The sequence below is a fragment of the Colias philodice genome, chromosome 29 (genome assembly GCF_061535455.1).
Source record: "Colias philodice isolate Cphi_HAF_F1 chromosome 29, ilColPhil1 Martin Lab GWU primary, whole genome shotgun sequence".
In the NCBI taxonomy this organism is placed as follows: domain Eukaryota; kingdom Metazoa; phylum Arthropoda; class Insecta; order Lepidoptera; family Pieridae; genus Colias; species Colias philodice.
In genome coordinates this window covers 7,038,544-7,056,456 of record NC_143114.1, presented here as the reverse complement: position 1 = coordinate 7,056,456, position 17,913 = coordinate 7,038,544, and the positions used below count along the sequence as shown (strand labels likewise).

The following is a 17,913-nucleotide window of genomic DNA, read 5'->3' as shown; positions in this document are numbered from 1 at the left end:
CGCATAACTCGAGAACGGCTGAACCGATTTCGATAATTCTTTTTTTATTATATTCCTTGAAGTACGAGGATGGTTTTTATGTAGAGAAAACGTAAATATGTACCACGGGTGAAGCAGGGGCGGACCGCTAGTTAAATATAAAAATAGCTCCTATTCAATGTTTTCTGCTGCCCGTATGAAATGTCATTATGAAAAAGTAATTGTGTTTTTTTTACTCAAACACGTTTACTGAGCCACAGGCTACCTGTTTAAGGCTCAAAGGTATCTTTATTATTTACTTTTATAAAACTTATACCATATAATATTATGTCGCAGGCAAATTGTATTATTTCGCAGTTTACAAAAGCTCGGCATTTTGTAAAATGCTTGGAATGGGAGCGTTTCATGTAACATTGGAGTACTTTCAATATCAGTTTAAAGTTTTTTGATATCTGTAATAGTTACGATTGACCGCCTCCTTGGTACAGTGGTTGACGCGTGAGCGTAGAACCGAGGGGTCTGGGTTCGATTCCCGGTGGAGACGAAGAAAAAAAAATGTCTCGGTCTGGCAGGACACAGAAGGCTGATCACCTACTTGTCCCTAAAGAAAATCGATCAGTGAAACAGATGTATGAATAATGCATCTGCCCCTTACCCCACTAGGGGACACGGGACTTCACTACTTACTAATAGTTACGAAATAATCGCCTGTGCACACGTCTAAACGAAATATCTTGTTTGTTTCAAACATCGCAGCCTAATTTTTTTTTCAGCTATACACATAGGCTTCATATTTTCAGCCTGGGTCAACACGGGCGAAGCCGAGAGAACCGGCTAGTAAATAAAACGAATGAATGCTTGAAATATGACTTTATTTTTTTATTAAGACTTATAACTAGTCACATACACGTTTAACAATAAAACATACATGCTATAAAAAAAATAAAAAAATACGTGTGGCACTCGAGGACTGCCGCGGTTAAGCTATTGCATAGCATCGCATCGCTGTGCCGGTTGGAGTTAGGTTTATTCGTTACGGAATTTTTACATTCGGTCGCCGCACTCAAAGTCTGATATAAAAGCTATGCAATAGCTTAATATATGTATCAAATTCGGAATAGTTATTTATTTAAAAATTACATCGAATTCAGCTTTTATTTAACAGCAAACTAACACATATGGCTTTGTATTTTATTGTGTTTGATTTTACACGAGTATATAATATATTTAGAAATTAAAGATTTTAACGTATCTACCTCTATAGTCTATACTAATATTATAAAGCTGAATTTGTTTGTTTGAACGCGATAATCTCGGGAACTACTGGTCCGATTTGAAAAATTCTTTCAGTGTTAGATAGCCCATTTATCGAGGAAGGCTATAAGCTATATAACATCACGCTAAGACCAACAGGAGCGGAGCAATGCGGGTGAAACCGCGGGGAACAGCAAGTAATGAATAAATCGCGTTTAAAATCCGTTAAAATCTTTAATTTCTACATGGCTTTTTCTTTCTAATTCTTCTTTTTCATTATCTAATCAAGATGATCTATTTCCACCGCTTATAGTCATCATCTGGCCACACGGTGTCCACGATCCAATCTATATACGGCGCTACTTTAGTATACGTCGCTGGGACTCCCTTCCCACAAGTGGGGCCAAAGGAGACCACGGCTACAACTACGTACGTACAGTTGAGATTCTTGGCTTTTGCCATTAATGGACCACCGCTGTCACCCTGTAAGCCATTATTAACACTTATTAATCTAGAAGACGTCCAATATACTAATATTATAATAAATCTATATAAGTAAGTATATAAAACTCAAAGGTGACTGATATAGTGATCTATCAACGCACAGCCCAAACCACTGGACGTATCGGGCTGAAATTTGGCATGCAGGTAGATGTTAGGACGTAGGCATCCGCTAAGAAAGGATTTCCCGAAATTCTTGCGGGAACGGGGAAAAATGAGGATGCACGTACAAAGTCGTGGGCGGAAGCTAGTAAATAAATAAAGCTGAAGAGTTTGTTTGTTTGAACATGCTAATCTCAGGAACTAGGTACTGGTCCGATTTGAAAAATTATTTATTATTTTGATGTGTTCGTTATTGCCAGGAGAAGGCAATAAAGAAATGAAAGAAAATCAAATTCTTATGAAAGAAAATCTTGAGTAAGCGGCAAAATACGAAAATATTACTGCCATGTAAACTTCACGGGTTTGGCAATTTGCGCGAAGACAGGACAACGTCGAGTCAGCTAACTCAGGTCTTGCTCAGGTCAGTACAGTGCCAAAAAACTTAACTGACCCGGTGACGGTGTCACTGATGTCGATTTTAGTACCGCTAAATAGTATTTCCCCGGATGCAAGGGTAAAAATAATGTCATTGCCAATGGTGTAAATTAACATTAATAAGTAACTTTTTATTTATACAAAATATACCGTATGTCTGTGAAAATGTGACATTTCAAAAAGGCAGCACGTAGTTCCAGTTTTTGCCACCGGGTCAGTTAAGTTTGTGGCACTGTAATTATTTTTGTGGATGAATATTTGTCAATATAGTTGTCATTGTTTCCTGTCCGGACATGCTTAGCTGTTGCATAGGCGCACCCTACCGCCTTGTAGCTGGCGACAAGTCCACGGACAAATCTGCGTGTGTATGTATCGGTGTGCGCGGCTCGCGGCTCGGCACGGCGTACGTGTGTGTGCGTCCGCGGATTTGTCGGTGAACTTGTCAGTCATTCGCCATAATGCGTCACTAATTTTAATAATTCCATGAAGGTTTCGTATTTCATTCTTAAGTAATTAAAAAAATCATATATATAAGGTGGTTCACAGGACTGAATGCATTGCAGCAATTTCATATGTGTATAATATTTTTTTCGTTGTTTCAGCCATTCCTTTGCCCACACGCGCTTTTTATTTTTGTTCTGCGTAAAAAGTATTGCACCGACTACTAGAGCCACTTTTTTGAGTTTTGAAAGCATCGGTACCTTGGTAGGGTAGATACGTGCAAGGCTCACCAAAGTTCACAGTCGACTGGACTACAACTCGGCGCTCGTGTAGTGTGTGGGCGATGACGGATTTGTCCACGGATTGGTACGGCTCGGGGCTCGGCTCGCGGTGCGTGTAGTGAATGCCGGGCTTTAATGCCGCGTTCCTTTGAATCGTGGCGTATTCGTACGAATCGTGCCTAGGGGCTCTGACGTTGTTTATACGACGTTTGACACAACTGCCTTCACTTTGTTAATAGTCGTTGACTTGCGGTGATTTGTTATCAACTGTCTACATCAATTAGGCAGTTGTATAGAATCGCAGTACATTTTTATTACATTAAAACTAATATTGAACCCGGCCTCCCGTGTACATTTCTAAAAAAAATATAAAATAGTCACCTTGCAAGTATCCGTGTACGTATTTTGGACGTCCGATCCGTCACGTGGAGTGTTACCCATGATGCCTTGCCCGCAGACCATAGTCGCTTCGTTCCATTTGAAGTGCTTCTTCTTGAACTGATCTATGCATATTCTGTTCGGCACTATTTTTATCTGTGTCTGTGGAATAGAGAAAGAAAGAAAACTGAATCCACTGCGGGTAACGCAACGTGTGTTCGCGGTTCTACAGAATAACGTCTATGGATAAAACTGAAAAATTAAGATTAATTTATCGATATTATACGTATTTTTCCAGGATAAAAAGTATCCTATTTAATGCCCAGGATAATAAGGTATAATTATACCTAGTTTCATCGAAATCGAACCGTTAATTTTCACGTGATGTCAGCATATACAGACAGACAGACAAACAATTTTTTAATCACATATTTGGGTTTGGTATCGATCCAGTAACACCCCCTGCTATTTATTTTTTCAATATTTTCAATGTACAGAATTGACTCTTCTACAGATTTATTATACATAGTATATGTAATAGATTATTTTGCTGTTTTTTGACGATTCAAAAGTGCTTCTAAACGAAGTCTATCAAGTTACTGAAATAAATATTTGAATTTGAGTTTGTGATAAAAATATTGTAAGGTACAACAATATACGTAAAAAAAGCTATTAATTGATTTCATTTAGATACCTTCAAGAGTGTGTCTGAGGTGTTTCCCGCCTGCGCGGTCTGGCCCCACCCGGCTACAATGCGTGGAGTGTCTAGCTCAATGTCTGGCAGCGGCAGACAGGCTGGACGAATGAACTCGGAGAAAACTACTCTGCAGGGTTTCATGAAAACACAAAGGTAAATTCAAATATGCGCAATGACATGTACTATACTTAATACATAGCTAGGTAATTATGATAAATTTCTAGTTTAATTTAATATTCAAGCATTTTAATTATTGAACATAAAATCATCCAAAAATGTTACTATTATAGCTTTATTTATTAAAGTACTTTTGTAGCTATTGTTAAAAAAAATGATTTTTATTTTAACTAAACTTGAAAATGAAATAACATTTCTTTTTTTACTAATTTGTGTAAGTTTTGTGTAATATTAACATATAAATTATAAAATTAGTAGGTACTAGCTAGTAAACTAGCAAGAACTTGCTTACCAGACCCTTACCTTCTATCCAACTCGACAAGCCCGATGTCATTGGTCTGATTGGCGAGAGAGTACAGATTATGGGGATACCACTTAATAATGTTGTACAGAATACCATCTCGAACGTCTGTCTTTTTAATTGTCCCAAGTAGTGCGTATTTTATGAGTTTACTGGAATAAAAATAATAATAATAGTTTAAAAAAAACCAAAAAAACACGCTTTTAGGTCGGTTTTCTATAAAAAGCGTGTTTTTTATTTTTTTTTAACTATTATTTATTTTATCAAATTAGTGTATTGTCATCGGTCCTCAATAAATCTACAAAGTTTGAACGAAATCTGGCCATTTAAAGTGGGTCAAAATCGCGCCCAAAGAAGTCGGTTACAAACATACAGGTGAAGCTAATATAAAGCGTGTAAAAAACATTTAGCGACAATCACCACTTTACACGTTAACTATACCAGTTATGTCCAAATAGCCAATTTATTTGTTTTATTTATTTTGACGTGACAACGTCTTATAATTCGATAGAGCCGGCTGCACGCACGAAAACATGACTCATGCGGCGTTACCTCGCACTGAGGCGTTCCATGTAAGGCTTGAAGTGCGAGCGAGAGCGCGGAACGAGCGACAAAGAAGCACAATCGGACGTTGTCACGTTCAACTATCGTCAGTAAACCGACTTTACAGACAACCAATTTTTTTTAATTATAAAAATTCAACATGACTTACTAACTAGCGTGCAACTGTCTATATATACTTAGCTCATGTGTTATTCAGATGTATAACCTCTATTCCTGTAAAGCTATATCCAAATCAACATAAAACAACAGACATGAGTAAAATCATCCATTCATACGAACTTTCGCTTTTATAATAATACTAGCTTTTCACCCGCGGCTTCGCCCGCGCAGTCAAAGAAAAACCCGTATAGTTCTCGTTCCCGTGGGATTTCCGGGATAAAATCTATCCTATGTCCCGGGGTAAAAAGTAGCCTATGTCCTTTCTCGGGTATCAAAATATCCCTATACCAAATTTCATGCAAATTGGTTGAGTAGTTAAGGCGTGATTGAGTAACAGACAGACAGACAGAGTTACTTTCGCATTTATAATATTAGTATGGATGAAATGTATTATTATGTAAATTGTAAGTTAATAAAATAATGTGCGTAACGAGCGTGTCACTTCTTTGGCAAGATACAAATATTCCTAAATCGTCGCCTTACTCCATGACGTAAGGTATTGTCATGTCGTGACCTTGAAGTTTTACTCTCAACGCGCCTTCAAAAGCTTTTAAATACATCGCAAGTTATTATAAAACTTGTAAAAAGGAAAACAAAAAAATGTTGTGTGGTTTTATGAAACCACGGTAAAAGTGAAACAGGCACAAAATTATCGTATTTGTACGGACGGTTCGACCGTCACGCGACATGCGCTACACAGACCAAAAAATTTGAGACGATGTAATAAAAGTTTCACTTTAAAAACTTACTGAAATGGTTCTTGTAATACGTGAGCAGCTGTCAAAATGAACTTATCACTGATGAGAGACCCTGCGCCGATCCAAATGATATCGTTTGTGTCGTTTTCAGTCATTGAGTGACAGCCTAGCGATGCCTGTAAGTACAATTTATAAGTGAAAAACTTTTTAAACAAAAAAGAAAATAGTCCTGCGTATTTCGTCGTTCCATGGTACTTGACTAATTGTGAAAATATAATAAAACCAGTACAAGTATCATAATGGTTATAGGCTATATCGCTCAACTAATGTACTTAGAAAAATTTTCTTCGTCTCCACCGGGAATCGAACCCAAGACTGTACCAAAGAGGCAGTCATATAAAAATAAGCGGTTGTAAAAGTCTTACCATATGTGGAAACTCTCTTGCTACAGCATCCGTACCACCAATGATACGATACCCATCTCCTGCGTCTGGGCAAGTACTGACGCGCTCGTACTCGTCTGGGTTGTCCTTGGCCGACACACACTTGTCCGTGTAGCGCTGGTTCTCGAGGCATTCTGCAAAGCATTTTATCAATGAAGACAATGTATATATATCTATTTCATAGATACACTACAAGAAAAATCATATACAAATACACTGACATATTTTATAAAATTACTAAGGACTAGCTGCGCAGTGCGCTCCGCGGTTTCACCCGCGTGGCTCCGCTCCTCTTCGCGTGATGATATATAGCCTATAGCCTTCCTCGATGAATGGGCTATCTAACACCGAAATAATTATTCAAATCGGCCCAGTAGTTCCTGAGATTAGCGCGTTCAAACAAACAGACAAATTTTTCAGCTTTATAATATTAGTATAGATTTACCAACTTTTCTACAAACAGAAAAATCGTATAAAAATCATATACACAAACAAATACACTTTGACATTTAAAAAATTAGTAATGATTATTAGGCAATTTGATTATAAAACCAGCCGTTCCAGAGATTATAAGGACAAACAAACATCGTATAAAATGCTTTTAAAGTGAAACTTTTATTACATCGTCTCAAACTGTTTGGTCTGTGTAGCGCATGTCGCGTGTATCGCGGCTGCCGAGTAGGTATACCTACTCGGCAGCCGACCGTCACGCGACATGCGCTACACAAAGCAGTGTTCGGAACCGTTCGAACAGTTTCACTTTTACCGTGGTTTCATAAAACCACACAACATTTTCTTTTTTGTTATATTATTATTGGTAGTAGTCTCTATAAGAATAACTCTATGTACTCTGTACTATAGTGTACTCAAATTCAAATTACATTTATTTGTAAGAATGTAGTTACCAATTATAGATGTTATGATTACAATATTATAATATGTGGCTTATACATTCTTTTCATTGATTGGGTGTGCGAGTATTACAACAAATAATTAATCTGTTTACCTAACTTAGGGCTGATTTTTCAATCCTTGGTTAAAACTTATTCGTCGAATAATGTATAAAACTACCATTTTAAAAACCTATTCTAATTGCCCGTAGGTATTTGACAGTTTACGTGACAATTTAATATTATCGTGTAATAGGTTTATTGGACGGATAAGTTTTAACCAAGCATTGAAAAATCGGCCCTAAATGTACACAAAACTAGATTTCCGCCCGCGGATTCGCCCGCGTTTTCAAAGAAAACCCCGCATAATTTCAGATCCTGTGGGATTTCTGGGATAAAAAGTAGCCTATGTTTTAATCTGGGTCCTCAGTTACCTACATACCAAATTTAATTGTAATTGCTTTAGCAGTTTTTACGTGAAAGATTAACAAACATCCACGAATTTTCGCATTTATAATATTACTAGCGGCCCGCCCCGGCTTCGCCCGTGGTACATATGAAAAATAGATGTTGGCCGATTCTCAGACTTACCCGATATGCACAGAAAATTTCATGAGAATCGGTCCACCCGTTTCGGAGGAGTATGCAGACTAACATTGTGACACGAGAATTTTATATATAAACTAGCGGTCCGCCCCGGCTTCGCCCGTGGTACATATGAAAAATAGATGTTGGCCGATTCTCAGACTTACCCGATATGCACAGAAAATTTCATGAGAATCGGTCCACCCGTTTCGGAGGAGTATGCAGACTAACATTGTGACACGAGAATTTTATATATAAGAAGAAGAAATAAAGTAGGATTAAATCACTCAATGCTATAGTGTAACTTACTTCTCCAAGCAACATGACTATCCTGTTTTCCCCGTAAGTAAACACGCTGTAAGGGGGGGCACCCCCTCGGCTCCTCCCGTACTGGTGGGGAGGGAGTGTTTCGGCAGCACACTATGGGCTCTCTACCATCGTATCGACATATCTGTGAAGGGGGGATTTGTGTTGTGTCTATACGTCGATAATTATAATAATAGGTGCGTGCTGTTTCACGCGCGTAAATGAGTTTTTCCTTACCTTATATTCTGTGAGAATATCACTATAAAAATTATATCAGTTATCTGTCAGCAGCGGAACTAAATTTCATAAAAAGCACACGTGATTTATTTTCGCATTTTAGTAAATAGATAAAGTAGGTATGGGATTTATCTAAGACTAGCTGTGCCCCGCGGTTTTACCCACATTGCTCAGTTCCTGTTTGTTTTAGCGTGATGATAATATAGCCTTCGATAAATGGGCGCAAAACACTAACACTGAAAGAATTTTTCAAATTGCGTTCAAACAAACAAACTCTTAAGCTTTATAATAAGTATACATCGCATAGTAGAAATACTTTTTATACTATTTAGTATTTACCATGTCTTTAGAGCGCTTGATACCTTCCACGGAACTTAAGAAGAGGTCCCGAAAAGTGCCCGTTCTATGCATGACAAAGTTATTAGGGCAACATGCTATTAACTGCTTTTGTTCATAGAAGCACGACTGAAAGAAACAAAACACTATTAGAAATAAATAAAGAAAAGCGTATGTGCCGAGCAAACATATAGTTAAGTCTACACTAAATTACTATTTACACTAAATTTTTAAATAAACTTAACTACAATTAATATTTATTTTAGTTCATGCAATCCACAATCAGTAAAAAAGTTTAAAATTTCACTGACGTATTTAAACAACGAGACTCACAAAGTCACAATCACTCACAATCGACTATTTAAAGGCCAATAATTTCCGAGGGCGTTGTGAAAAACATTCAGTGAAATTAGCACCTTATTTCGTGTCAGTAATGTTCAAAGTCGTATAGCATAATAGAAAAACTATGCCTAATTCATGCGTGGGTAGAGTTTTATTACGGACAATATTTGAGCGTGATTGTGAGTCTTGTTGTTTATTGTGAGTCAATCATTTCAACTGTACATATTTCACTCCCTCCCGAGATTATTTTTTAGACAAAAAAGTAGTTTTTTTTTATGTTAATAGCAGGCAAACGAGCAGACGGGTCACCTGATGTTAAGTGAACATCGTCGCCCACTTGCACCCACAATACCAGGGGTATGGCGAGTGTGTTGCCGGCCTTTAAGGTAAGTGTACGCTCTTTTCTTGAAGGTCCCCAAATCGTAACTCATTGGAAACACTGCCCGCGGGAGCAGATTCCAAATTTCCGTAGCACGAGGCAAAAAGCTTCTTTTAAAGCGAACTGTTGTTGTTCGCCAGCTGTCCAGATGGTATGGATGGAATTTGAGCTTGTGAGTTGTGACGTGCTGTACGGTGGTGGAATTCAGCCGCAGGCAGTGTTCCAAACAGTTCTTCAGAGCACTCCCCATGATAAATGCGGAGTTTGATAGTTTATCCTTTCTCGGCGGGCTACAATGATATTATAAAGCAGTATTATTTCTAAAATTTATACCTCAAGCTTGTAACAAATGATAATTGTTGAAGTCGGTTGAAAAATGTAAAAGTTGAAAAATGTATATTAATCTAAAAAAATAAATATGTATATGTATATAATATGTTTATTATAAAATGCTTAAATAAATACCGGTGCATTAATTTCATCTTGGTAAATAAGTTGTCGGGCGTAGGGACACTCGTTCACACTCTTACATGTGCCGATACTATTGTCGACGTCACACACCTGGCCCCCTAAAAATAAAAACTCTAATTCAAATCATAAACTCACAATTCTACAGTCTAAACTTTAAACACTTAACTCACAACCCTAAACTCTAATCTACGGTTCAATGTAAAAAAATTGGAAGTATTATTATTAAGTACTAGCTGTGCTTTGCGGTTTCACTCGCGTGGCTTCGCTCCTGTTAGTCTTAGCGTATTGATATATAGTCTATAGCCTTCCTGGATAAATGGGCTATCTAACACCGAAAGAATTTTTAAAATCGGACCAGTAGTTCCTGAGATTAGCCCGTTCAAACAAACAAACTCTTCAGCCCATTTATCGAGGAAGGTTATAGGCTATATATCATCGGCCCAAAAACAACAACCCCCAAATAGGAACGCGGCATTATCAGGCAGAATACCCCAGGAGGATAAAAGGCCGGCAAAGCACCTGCAACACTTCTAGTGTTACAAGTGTTTATGGGCGGTGGTGACCACTTAACATCAGGTGGCCCACCTGCCCCTTTGCTTGCTCTGACATAAAAAAAAACGCTACGACTTGTATACGTAGTATATTATTATTAGTCTGTGCTACGACCAACAGTAGTGGAGCCAAGCGGGTGAAACCGCGAGGCGCAGCTAGTCCAGAGATAATTACCATATTTTTTTATCTTGAGGTCAACTCTTATTACTACGTTAATACATATTATTGGAACGTGGTTTTTACGCTTTATAAGATTTATCCAATGAGGAAAACACTATACTTACTTTTATAATAATACTGTGCACGCACACACGCACACAGCAACAGAATCAAGTATTTTAACATAGTCACACATGCACGTCCGAGCAGAAACACTAAAACAAGTTGACTGAGAAGTGAGATCTAAACAGAGGTCAGGGCTGCCAGCTACAGATTGATTTTTCCCTAATTTATTTGAGATAAGGGCAGTTTAATGCTAAATAAATAGTTTTTGAAGTGAAACTTCTTTAGGGGCGTTGAGAGTAAAATTTCAAGGTCGTGTCATGGCAATACCGACACGTCATGGAGTAAGGTGACGATTTTGGTAACTTTGAATCTTGCCAAAGAAGTTTCAGTTCTGACACGTGCGCTTGGCACATACGCTATTTTTTTAACTTAATTCATGTGAAATTATCACAGGAAATTTAGCTTCTTTGTAAGATTTATATGCCTATTTGGAATTTTGGAGGTAGTACGCTGCGCTAGAAAGTGGTTCAGATTTTTTTTAACGAGGTGAAACATCTTATACAATAGATAAATTTCAAAATGAAAAATACTCTTAAATGAAAAATTCAGTTGATATTTATAAAACTTGACTATAAATTAGTAATTAATAATAAACAGGAAGTCTTCAAGGCGTAAATAAACGTATTATTTATATATTTAAAGATAGAAAATAAAATATATTAAATGTAGTGTATTTAAAACTACCTCAAGTTGCTCGAGTCGAATCAATAAAAACAATCACGATAGTGTAGCTTTCTTACAGTAAAATCTTCTTATATACAGGGTGTCCCAAAACTCAACGTCAAGCCAAAACGGGGCGACAGGATTGATTGTAACCATCATGAGAAAAATCTGAAAAAAAATCTATCCCATGCAGTTTGAAAATTATGGGCATTTAAGAAAAACCTAAAAATTTGGTCAACCTGTAACTATTTTTCGGTTATTGTGGTTAATTTTTATTATTTTTGTTCATTTAAACTTTGGAATCGTAACCCTAAATAACATTTCTAGAATCACAGTCAAAAATAATGACACAATTGCCCCAAGTTTCCTTGAATTGAAGACTATTTGTTAAACTATGAATTTAAAATTTTCAAAATTTGTCGACTTTGACGGCCCCTCCTTTAAAAAAAATGTACTAGAGTGCCTTGGCAAGTGGCATTAAAAGTTGGCGCATTTAATCAGGATTTTAAAATAGTACAATACTTGTTAGTTTCATACTAAAAAAAATGAATGAAAAAATAAAAACCTCAAGTAACCCGATTTTTGCTAACCCATATTATTCAGTTAAAATGTTTTTTATTCGCACAAACTCTTGGTAGGTTCTTAGTTTTACGGCAAAATGATGAGAGAGATGGATAGTGGACATGTTTGCCATGAGTGAGCGAGACAGATAGTGACGCCGTTTCGTTCCGATCGTGTTTAGTGCAAGTAAGAGATTTTCTTGACCAGGAATATCCGGGAAGGTGGATTGGACGTTCAGGCACTATCTCGTGGCCAGCCCGTTCCCCAGATTTAAATCCCCTGGATTTTTTTTATTGGGGCGTTCTCAAAGAAAAAATTTATTCAAAGCCCATTGAGAGCGTAGCCGAGCTGCGTGAACGAATTTCTCAAGCTGCTGAGGACACCAACTCTCGAAGATATCAGCCCGGCTAATAAGTAGATCTTTTTTAAGAAGATGTAGGGCGTGTATTGAGGCTGATGGTAAACAAGTTGAACATTTATTGTAATAAAAAATGTTATTTCCCTATCTGACTTTTATTTCAATAAACCTAAAGTAAACTAGGTCAAGATTTTTAATTATTTTTTTAATTTTACTTACTTTTGTTGACTTTGGTAAAAGTGGCGTCACTATCTGTCTCGCTCACTCATGGCAAACATGTCCACTATCCATCTCTCTCATCATTTTGCCGTAAAACTAAGAACCTACCAAGAGTTTGTGCGAATAAAAAACATTTTAACTGAATAAAATGGGTTAGCAAAAATCGGGTTACTTGAGGTTTTTATTTTTTCATTCATTTTTTTTAGTATGAAACTAACAAGTATTGTACTATTTTACAATCCTGATTAAATGCGCCAACTTTTAATGCCACTTGCCAAGGCACTCTAGTACATTTTTTTTAAAGGAGGGGCCGTCAAAGTCGACAAATTTTAAAAATTTTAAATTCATAGTTTAACAAATAGTCTTCAATTCAAGGAAACTTGGGGCAATTGTGTCATTATTTTTGACTGTGATTCTAGAAATGTTATTTAGGGTTACGGTTCCAAAGTTTAAATGAACAAAAATAATAAAAATTAACCACAATAACCGAAAAATAGTTACAGGTTGACCAAATTTTTAGGTTTTTCTTAAATGCCCATAATTTTCAAACTGCATGGGATAGATTTTTTTTCAGATTTTTCTCATGATGGTTACAATCAATCCTGTCGCCCTGTTTTGGCTTGACGTTGAGTTTTGGGACACCCTGTATAAAATTCTCGTGTCACAATGTTAGTCTGCATACTCCTCCGAAACGGGTGGACCGATTCTCATGAAATTTTCTGTGCATATCGGGTAAGTCTGAGAATCGGCCAACATCTATTTTTCATATGTACCACGGGCGTAGCCGGGGCGGACCGCTAGTATCTTATATATAAAATTCTCGTGTCACAATGTTAGTCTGCATACTCCTCCGAAACGGGTGGACCGATTCTCATGAAATTTTCTGTGCATATCGGGTAAGTCTGAGAATCGGCCAACATCTATTTTTCATATGTACCACGGGCGAAGCCGGGGCGGACCGCTAGTAATTTTATAATATTCCCCCAAATTTGGGGAAACGCTCATAAGTTGGCAGCATTGGGTTTTTTTTGCATTTGTTTACCAATTGTTTACAAAACATGTGCAAAGCATTCATTTATATTTTGTTGTTTATAAACCGGTCGGGTGAAATATATGATAATATCACAAATTTTATCAAAAATAATTACTTTGGGGTCATGGGCATTCCATTTATCGATTTTATATTTAATATCATATATCACTACTGTATAGTATAAAACAAAGTCGCTTTCTCTGTCCCTATGTATGCTTAAATCTTTAAAACTATGCAACGGATTTTGATGCAGTTTTTTTAATAGAACGAGTGATTCAAGAGGAAGGTTTTAGTATATAATTTATTAGGTTTTAGACAAAGCGGGCGAAGCCGCGGGCGGTAAGCTAGTTATAATATATTATAATATCAATTCGACATTTTTTTTGTATTCTTAGTTGATTTCTGCTCATGGCGACCAGTTTTACCCGACTGCGAAAGAAGGGTATGTTTTTCCAGTGTATGTAGGTACGTGTATTACTTTGGCACGCCCTAAAACGCTGGACGGATTTTGATTTATGAGATGTCGTTGCGATCATCAGCATGGGCTACATAAATTAACAGTCAGGTTTTGTTTTCTTATTAATAATAATTCTTGTTGTAACATTATTAACTACTAGGTTTCCGCCCGCGGCTTCGCCCGCGCAGTCAAAGAAAAACCCGCATAGTTCCCGTTCCCGTGGGATTTCCGGGATTGCGTCATTTTCCCGGGATAAAAAGTAGCCTATGTCCTTTCTCGGGTATCAAAATATCTCCTTACAAATTTCATGGAAATTGGTTCAGTAGTTTAGGCGTGATTGAGTAACAGACAGACAGACAGAGTTACTTTCGCATTTATAATATAATAAATATAATAATATAATAATTAAAATGAAGTATGGATTTCCTTATTTTTAACTATTACCTAATAGGTCTTCTGTGAAACAACTCATAAAGTTTCTTGGTAGCTTTTAAAATAGTTTCAAAGCTTATTTTGTAAAAAATAAACAAGTAATCTTGACTCTGAATATTATTATTAAGTAATACAATAATTATTAGCTCATCGATAACCAGTTTTGTTTCCTCTTTCCGCATAAAACACCTAACAAATGTTTTATGTAGATATGCAAATACATATCAAGAATGTTTAATATCTGTACGTACTTTTATATTTATCTTTGACTAGCTTACCGCCCGCGGCTTCACCCGCTTTGTCTAAAATCTAATAATTTATATACTAAAACATTCCTCTTGAATCACTCTATCTATTAAAAAAAACCGCATCAAAATCCGTTTCGTAGTTTTAAAGATTTAAGCATACAAAGGGACATAGGGAAATAGGGACAGAGAAAGCGACTTTGTTTTATACTATGTAGTGAAGAAGAAAGATTTTTGGGTTAAATAAAAAAATCATTAAAGCAACTATTTACTAAATTTTCTTGACTAACATATATTTTTTTTTTTTATTTCGGGAAATCCCACATGTAAAATACTAAGCTTAATCAAGTACTATTATATATTATTCTGTGGCTCAATCTATACTAATATTATAAAGCTGTAGAGTTGGTTTGTTTATTTGAACGCGCTGATCTCAGGAACTACTGGTCCGATTTGAAATAATATTATTTTACTGTTAAATAGTCCATTAATCGAGAGAGGTTATTATCCAATATCCATACTAATATTATAAATGCGAAAGTAACTCTGTCTGTCTGTTACTCAATCACGCCTTAACCCTTAAATTGATTTCGTCCGTTTTAAAGGACATAGTATTTATACACATGCTGGCTCTGTTACAGTAGACCAAGGCATTGCCAATTGGTATATTAGGAAGGTACTAGCTATGTCCTTCGCGTACATGCAGGTTTCGTTAGCGAAGCGAAGTACAGTCGCGAATGGTGACCATTTGAAATTTGCAAAAAACGGATCTTTTGATTGTCCTGATAAAATTGGTTATAACTGTAAGTATTTTGGCTATTTTGCTTATAATGTTATATTATTAGTCAGAATACGATTGTAAGTATAGTATTTTGACATAATTTTTACATATTTTACAATATTTGTATTAAAAATCTTAGTTTGTTTATGATGTCCCATAAAACGGACGTTGACAACTTGGAATATACACTAGGGTATTCTTCACATGTCCTATGTAACGGACGTTGCCAATCAGGCCCTCCATTTTCAACGTCATCATTTTGATATATTTTTCTTTATTTTTATTATATTTAACAGGAGCATGACTTGGCACTCAATAAAAAATTCCCTCATTACCTCTGACGGAAGCTGAAGAGTCTGGCGTTGAGTTGAGATGACGATTTCGAAGGAAATGTAGACCTACGGGAGTGATTTCACTATGATAACAGTGTCAATCATTTACTCCCAGCACCATACCTCCGGAATTATACGACATATTGATTTGAGTCACAATGAAGATCCAAAAAGTCAGAATTTTTACCATCAACAAAATATTATTGCTGCAGAATTACAGCCCTTACATGCGGTGCGAGATGAATCTTCCCTACTTCTCAGTAGTTTTTCAGCCACAGTATCATGTTACTTACCAGAAATATCACCTAATATTTGAAAATTTAAATAATAATACCTTACAAATTAAAAAACTGGCAGCAAATGGATATATATGCCAAAGAATCCAAAAAAAGCGATTTAAATTTCCTGTTTGTTTTGGTACTTCAGGCATGGTATACGACTTCTTTGCATACGATAAAGCAAACACATTACAATCTGTAAAATTTAGTGAATGGGAAGAGGACTTTCTTGGTGTATAAGAATAAGTTCTCAGGCTATGTAATACTATTTCTATCCCAATTCTTATGCTGTGACTTTTGATAGTGTCGTTTTTTAAAATCCATTATTTTTAACGATATCGTTAAAGTTTTAACCAATATTTTAAGACAGATGTTTGAAAAGCTTATACTTGATCGTCCATAATTATAATTTGATAATAATTTTGAGTTACAGAGTTGAAAATGTGCATTTTATATATGTACCACGGTTGCAGGAATAATGTGCAATGTCCGTTATATGTGACGGTTCGAACATGTACATATAATTGGCAATGTCCGTTTTATGTGACATAGTGAAAACAATAGAAAAAATTAAAATTTTTAATTTTTTTTTTCATTTTCCTCTTTTCTATCCTAATTCCAACACATCCTCCAAATTTGGACATTATACACCCAAGTTATCTAGGGGTGACAATTTAAGGGTTAACTAATGAACCAATTTACATGAAATTTGGTATAGAGTAATTTTGATACCCGAGAAAGGACATAGGATAGGCTACTTTTTACCCCGGGACATAGGATAGGTTTTATCCCGGAAATCCCACGGGAACGGGAACTATGCGGGCTTTTTCTTTGACTGCGCGGGCGAAGCCGAGGGCGGAAAGCTAGTAGGCTATATTATATCATCACGCTAAGACCTATAGAAACTAACGACAAGATAATAAATAAATAAATAAATAAATATTATAGGACATCATTACACAAATCGACCTAGTCCCACAGTAAGCTCAATTAAGGCTTGTGTTGTGGGTACTAGGCGACGATAAATATAATATTTTAATAAATACATATATAGATAATAACACCCAGACCCAAGAACAAATAATTGAGTTCATCACACAAATATTTGCCCTGACCGGGGATCGAACCCGGGACCGTCGGCTCAGTAGGCAGTTGCTTTACCACTGCGCCAACCGCGTCGTCAAAAGATCAAGCGGGCAAAAGGCTAGTAAACTGTATATATTTTGATATCGTAATAATGTGGCTAATTATGAATTTATCTTGCAGACTTATGGAGGTCAATGTTTAAATATATCTTTCCTGTTTACATATTAAAATAACCATTCATAAAAATCTTTTGACATATTTGTTTCTACCCGTCCGATTAGGGCCCTTCTGGCCTCCTCCACTCAAGCGACAGCTCAAGCCGAGGTTCGTGGTCCCCGTGGCGGGGGGACGCCCTTGTGCATGTCGCTACCAGGGTGAACCTTCAGTTCACCCCCGCGTCCGCGTTAAAATGTAGAAGCCCTTCTGGCTAACATTGAGAGACACCACACAAAAAAAAAATATTTGTTTCTAACTAGCTGCGCGGTTTCACCCGCGTGGCTGCGCTCCTGTTGGTCTTAGCGTTATCCCGTTCCTGTGGGATTTCCGGGATAAAATTATAGTCAATGTCTTATTCTCGGTCTTCAGCTACCTACTTACCAAATTTCAATTTAATCTGTTCAGTAGTATTTGCGTGAAAGATAAGAAGAAACGAGAAGAAACATCCATCCTCACAAA

At 36.6% G+C, this 17,913-nt stretch overlaps 2 protein-coding genes and 1 long non-coding RNA gene across 3 annotated transcripts in view; 2 read left to right on the top strand and 1 right to left on the bottom strand.

Moving 5' to 3' along the window:
- The window catches only part of LOC149476073 (uncharacterized), a 359,309-nt gene that overhangs the window by 234,623 nt on the left and 106,773 nt on the right, over positions 1-17,913 (top strand). The gene's annotated exons all lie outside the window — the stretch shown is intronic.
- Positions 1-17,913, top strand: part of LOC149476080 (E3 ubiquitin-protein ligase COP1-like) — a 143,251-nt gene that overhangs the window by 70,080 nt on the left and 55,258 nt on the right. The window lies entirely within an intron of this gene.
- On the bottom strand, positions 835-10,893 carry LOC149476084 (venom protease-like). Its single transcript, XM_089712667.1, has 10 exons — positions 10,793-10,893; positions 9,951-10,054; positions 8,768-8,893; positions 8,195-8,336; positions 6,393-6,544; positions 6,019-6,143; positions 4,549-4,698; positions 4,066-4,195; positions 3,375-3,533; positions 835-1,716 (listed from the first exon to the last, which is right to left on the bottom strand). Exons 1-10 carry the CDS (start codon positions 10,851-10,853, stop codon positions 1,528-1,530), a joined length of 1,338 nt encoding a protein of 445 aa, XP_089568793.1. The 5' UTR covers positions 10,854-10,893; the 3' UTR covers positions 835-1,527.